The sequence below is a fragment of the Sphaerodactylus townsendi genome, linkage group LG07, assembly GCF_021028975.2.
Source record: "Sphaerodactylus townsendi isolate TG3544 linkage group LG07, MPM_Stown_v2.3, whole genome shotgun sequence".
Taxonomy (NCBI): Eukaryota; Metazoa; Chordata; class Lepidosauria; order Squamata; family Sphaerodactylidae; genus Sphaerodactylus; species Sphaerodactylus townsendi.
Window position 1 is genome coordinate 76,366,559 of NC_059431.1, and position 6,000 is coordinate 76,372,558.

At 49.1% G+C, this 6,000-nt stretch overlaps 1 protein-coding gene across 1 annotated transcript in view; it reads right to left on the minus strand.

Annotated features, from left to right (window-relative positions):
- The window catches only part of GDA (guanine deaminase), a 47,560-nt gene extending 43,307 nt beyond the window's left edge, over positions 1-4,253 (minus strand). Inside the window, exon 1 of the mRNA XM_048504217.1 lies at positions 3,969-4,253. Within this exon, the coding sequence (XP_048360174.1) occupies positions 3,969-4,091 (123 nt within the window). The 5' untranslated portion in view covers positions 4,092-4,253. The remainder of the gene's footprint in view (positions 1-3,968) is intronic.
- Between the last annotated feature and the right edge of the window lie 1,747 nt (positions 4,254-6,000).

The following is a 6,000-nucleotide window of genomic DNA, read 5'->3' on the forward strand; positions in this document are numbered from 1 at the left end:
TGGCCACAGCAGCAAAGTCTGCAAGCTTTAAGCAATATTGTGTGAGTAATGGCTCAGCAAAGATTGTATTTACAGGTTCAAGAAGTGAAAGCAGAAATCTGACGTACTTTCTGAGAAACTGAGTGACATGAAATATATTATAACATGAAATGTACTATAAATGTACTAGTTGTACAACACAGATGAACAGTGCAAGGGTGTGCAATTTACAACAGATGGGTTATTTAATAGACTGATACAAATTATGTTTTGTGTGATGTTGATAAATTAGGTGAGTGGGCTAAGAAATGGCAAATGCAGTTCAATGTAGCAAAATGCAAAGTGATGCACATAGGGGCAAAAAATCCAAACTTCACATACACGCTACAGGGGTCAGTGCTATCAGTCACAGACCAGGAAAGGGATTTGGGCGTCTTAGTTGATAGTTCCATGGGAATGTCAACTCAATGTATGGCAGCTGTGGGAAAGGCAAACTCTATGCTGGGGATAATTAGGAAAGGAATTGGATAATAAAACTGCAAGATTGTCATGCTCCCTTATATAAACGCAGTGGTGCGACCGCAAGACTTGGAGAGCACTGTGGTTCAGTTCTGGTCACCACATCTCAAAAAAAGGATATTGAAGAGATAAGAAAAAAGTGCAGAGAAGGGCAACGAGGATGATTGAGGGACTGGAGCACCTTCCTTATGAGGGAAAGGCTGCAGCCGTTTGGAGACTCTTTAGTTTGGAGAGGAGACGTCTGAGAAAGGGAGTGTCCGGGGGTCGCCCAGCTGGCTGCCGCCGACCGCTTACCCCGGACTTCCGCCTGGGCAGCCGGGAGGGGGGGCCAGCGAGAGGCCGGCGGCGGGACCCGGCAGCCGGGCCGGCCCATCGCTGAGAAGGCGCGGCGAGGAGGCCGCAACAGCCCAGCTGACCAGCTGGCCCCGGACTTCGGCCGCAGCCGAGGCGGGGCCATGCGGGAGGCAAGCGGCGTGGGACCCGAGCAGCGGCCGGCCTGCCGGTGAGCCCGCCCGCCCATGAGGGAGGCAAGGCCGTGGGCGGGAGAGCAGCCCCGGTATGCCACAGCTGCGCTCTGGTTGGAGCCGGCAGCGGCGGGCGAGACCAAGCTTAGCACAGCCAAGCGGCTGGAGATAGTCGAAGACGGTGGGCCGGGAACAGCCCCAATCAGAGGGGGAAACCTAATTTAAGAGAGCGGGAGATGGGAGGGCGCGGCTCGGTCGCGAACGGGTCCGAGGAGAGGGAGCTGCGAGGGCTGGGAGGAGAGGAGACAGACGTGGGACGAAGAGGGAGAGAAAGCAGACAGGGAGGAAGAAAGGGAGGCTGAGGGAAGAGAGAAGTGAGGGCTAGAGGGAGAGAGGGAGAGGCCGGAGGAGACCCGGACGCTCAAAAGGGAGTGAAGGAGGGAAGGGGAGGCGGCTCAGGGGATTAGTTGGCTCTGCACTCGTGAGGCTGACAACCCCGGCCTGAATAGCCGTGTAGGCGTGGGTTTGGCGCATACGAGGCGTGTGAGGAGGGACTCTGCTACCTCCTCCTGGCTGCCACCCCTGTGGTTTCTGAAGCAGCTGGCAGTAAGAAGGCCCCAAAGACCGGCCCGGCCACTGACCGAGGGGCACATCACCTCCGGTTAGGGACGGAGGGGAATGGCTTTGCCAAGCCCGGGGCTGCAGAAGCGGGGGGGCAGGGGTTCAGCCACAGAGGGGGGGGAATATGGATTGAAGTCTATAAAATTCATGCATTGGGGTAGAAAATGTTGACAGAGAGAAATTTTTCCCTCTTTCTCACAATACGAAAACCAGGGGGCATTCATTGAAAAAATGCTGGGGGGAAGAATTAGGACTAATAAAAGGAAACACTTCTTCACGCAACGTGTGATTGGTGTTTGGAATATGCTGCCACAGGAGGTGGTGATGGCCACTAACCTGGATAGCTTTAAAAGGGGCTTGGACAGATTTATGGAGGAGAAGTCGATTTATGGCTACCAATCTTGATCCTCTTTGATCTGAGATTGCAAATGCCTTAACAGTCCAGGTGCTCGGGAGCAACAGCCGCAGAAGGCCATTGCTTTCACATCCTGCATGTGAACTCCCAAGGGCACCTGGTGGGCCACTGCGAGTAGCAGAGAGCTGGACTAGATGGACTCTGGTCTGATCCAGCTGGCTTGTTCTTATGTTCTTATGTTCTTATGTTAATGTACATTAAAAAAAACAGGCTGTCTTGGTAACATGTTTTGTAAGCCGCCTATAAAAAAGATCTGCAGATAAATCATATCCATTTATTTTTAATTTGGGAAGCAACTTCTAGGAGTATGATTATTCACAGCCACAGATAAGATCAAATCCATTATACAGCAGAAAATTGTCAGAACAGCTGTAGCTTTATATTTCAAATCAAATTAAAAACAGATTTGCCACAAATATTTAACATAATTTCTATTTAAAAAGCTATTAAGCATGTTCCATTCAAAGATTATTAATACAGAGGCTTTTCAAATATTAGTATATAAAAACTTCAGATATAATAAAAGCACTATGTTTATAGAAATTATCTCTACACATCCCAAGCATATATTGTTATTGGGGTGCTGTCTGGTTTCCGGGCTGTATGGCCGTGTTCTAGCAGCATCTTCTCCTTGTTATTATTTATGACAAACTATGCCAAGAAATCCCAACGATTACATTTTATATCTCAGAATAAACCACACACACTTTCAGCAGTAATTTCTTATTTGTAGTCATCATGCTAGCACTCAGGGTTCCCTTGCAACACATGCTCAAATACTCTCACAAACACTTAAAAATATAATTACACATCAGAAAACTTAGCTCTTATTTAACCCTTACAATGAATAAACACTACTGTATCTCTGAGAGGGAGTTCTCATAAACACTTACTGCAGAAGAGTTCACTCTTAATGTGGATTCATACTAATTTCCTAACTAACATGTATAAGAAACAGGATTGTAAAAAAACTGTAAAACAAGTCAGTGTTTCATTATTTCAGTGCATATTTATCCAGTCACATTTGAAATCCACATAAGCAATGCAAGCTTAGGCAGCAACATCATTTCTACTTTTAATAAGCCATTAGAAGGCTAATGCAGAACCTTTTTAGCATTAAAATGACTTCATATATGGAATGCCAGATGTAAGAATGTGAATGCACATTCTGAACACATGTAGTCCACATTTAAGACAAGAAACGTTCCGACTTCATCATTTCTATCACTTTTCTCTCGCCTATGCATGTGGCTTCTCCCACTCACAATGCAATAAAACCTATCCTGCTTTCCAGGACTATCCCAATACGCCTCGGCGCAACCTGTGTTCATTTGCATTTGGCACGATCTCATCTAGTCAGCTTGCCAAGGTCTCTCCGGATCGCCCATTTTAAGATTATGCCACACTGCAGGCTGGGTTTCCAACATGCCCCAAACCGGCAGCATCATATCATACTCGCTCTCTTTCTGCTTAATACTAAACCTGAAACACCCAACAGGTAGAATTCAGCTTTGTGTGCTTGTGTTTGACCCTGGTTCACTGTGTCCATTGTCTTGCTAACAGAAGACGGACTGACTCCCTGTCTCCTAGGACTCCTCGTTCCAGTTAGGCCCCGCCTTCCCTCTTCCAATTTCAGTCACACCTCCACCTCAGCGTCGTCGTCCCCCCCCCCCCCCGTCCGTATTATATAACCCTCGTCGTGGCACTTTACACCCCACGGCCCCTCCTCGTTTGCCACGCTCTTCGCCCAGTGCCACAGGCATCGAGCAACCAGACCCTCCCCCCCTCCGCACCCGCGGGTTATATAACCTCCTGTCCTCTCCCCACGGCTTCCTGCAACCCCCCACGGCTCCACCTCTCCCTTCAGTCCCGCGCTGCTCTACCACCCACGCCCTCGTGTTTGCAGAAGCGCCTCCGCCGGCCGTCCACGTGCCAGAGGCTGCGGCCGCCTCCCCTCGCGCCGGGCTCACCTTCCCGCTTTCCTCCACCCCCAACAGGTGGCCGTGCAGAATGTCCAGGGGCGACGTGCTGCTGGAGTGCACGAAGCTCCCTCTGAAGATGTGCGCCAGCGGCGAAACCCGAGGAGAGCCCATGGCGCGCGCCTCAGGGGCAGGGCGGGAAGGAGGTACGGCGGGGGGCACCTGCTGTGGCTGCCGGCCTCGCTGCCGCTGCTCCCCGCCGGAGCCGGCGTCCGTCCTCTTTCGGTGCCAAGAGCCGCTCTTGCAGCACCTGTCAGCATCTCTCCACCCCCATCCGAAGACTTTCCCCCTTCGGGGTGTGGTTACGAGCGCTGGCAGGCTCCCCTCCCTCCGCTTCATCCCGCCCAGAGGAGTCTGCAGCTCCGGCTTAAATCTTGAGGAGATGATGATCGGCGGGGGTGGGGGACGCAAGTCTCCTTCACCTCCGAGTGTCCTGAGCTCGAGAAGAGCCAGGTGACTCTGACTCACTAACCAAAACCTCCCTGCGCTGGCAAGGAAGCAGTGCCACAAATAGTTTCCCAAGTCAGACTGCAAAATCAAGATCATCAAGGAATGGCAATTCTGAGAGCTGGAACTGATAGGTCCCAATTTGCACGCTCCCTCCCCCCCCATTTAATAATAATGTTTCTTAAGAAGGAGATTCTACTGTCCCCACTGGCTAGGATCTGGGAAAGAGGAGACACTCTTTTCTTTTGACCCATGGGTTTCCACTCCTGTCAATAACAGAGGATTAGCATAAAGAATCTGTTCTGTGTATGACATCTCAAGGTCCTGCTTGGTTCTTGATTTTCAGGGTGAAGGAGGAGTGGAGACAGAAGAGTTGCCATCCAAGACAGGATGTAGTCCAGTTACCAAACACATCTGGAAGCTACTTTGATGGGAGGCTACCTGGCCTGGAAACTATGCCTAAACTCTTCTGGGCTCCTTGAGAAACAGAGAAAAAGGAATATATAAATAACTTTTAATGAAGTTCTCAAATCTCTGTCTGGAACTTTTGAGAAAGCTGGAAGACAGTTTAGAAACTGGATGGCTTCAGTTTAGTGCAAGACCACTTCTTCTGTCCCAGCCAGGATTTCTATGCTTTGCATCAAGACAAGGGAGGAAGCCAGTGGACCAAAACAAGACTTGAGCTGCAGCATACAACCAGTAATAATCTGTCTAGCATTACACATTGTTAATAGATTTGCAGTTTTCACTTTGGAGTGTTTACTGTGTTTGTCTTTAAGAACAAGGCAGATCAGTATTACACCTAATCTTTTCTTCTTTCAAGTCTTTTCACCTGAAGACCTGAGAAAGGATACCTTGCACTGGGACTCAATTTCACATTTCCCTAACCAAGTCCACCTGCAGTTTTCTTCAACTATCCAGTCACATGCTAAGTAACAAAAGCTATTGAAAATTTGCCAGTTAAGCATATAAACTGACTAGACCACCTATTTATAAATATAGTAAATACACTGAAACTAAATAAAATTATTTCCATCATTCAGGAGTAAGTGGAAGTCTTCTAATCTGCTGCTTGTTCTGGCATCTTGCTGGCTGATTCCAGTTTCCCTGACAGCTGTAAGGGGTGGAATAGTGATGACGAGAGTGACTCTCAATTCACACTGTGTTAATGATGGGGACATCAGAAACATGATCATCCTGACTGGCACTTTTGTGATCAGTATCTCTCTCACTCTTTTTTTGGCCAGTCATTGCACCTTCTCATAGCTTATGAAGGGTATTCTGGTTGTAGATAGCCATGAGTCCTGGTTGCATAAGCTATTCCATTATCTGGTGGTGCACATGTGACAGGTAGACAGAGGAACAGTTTGATTATATCTGCTGACATTCATTTAGGGCAGATAGGATGAACACAGAGGTGTAGCAAGGGGGGAAAGTGCAAGGATGCACTGGTGCATCCGCTGCCCCCGTTCTGCCCCGGAACACCCTTGCCACACACCCCACAGGGGTGCTCGCCCGGTGTGTCGTGCATCCCCCCCGTCTCCTTGGAGCTACGCCTCTGGTTGAACAACTTATG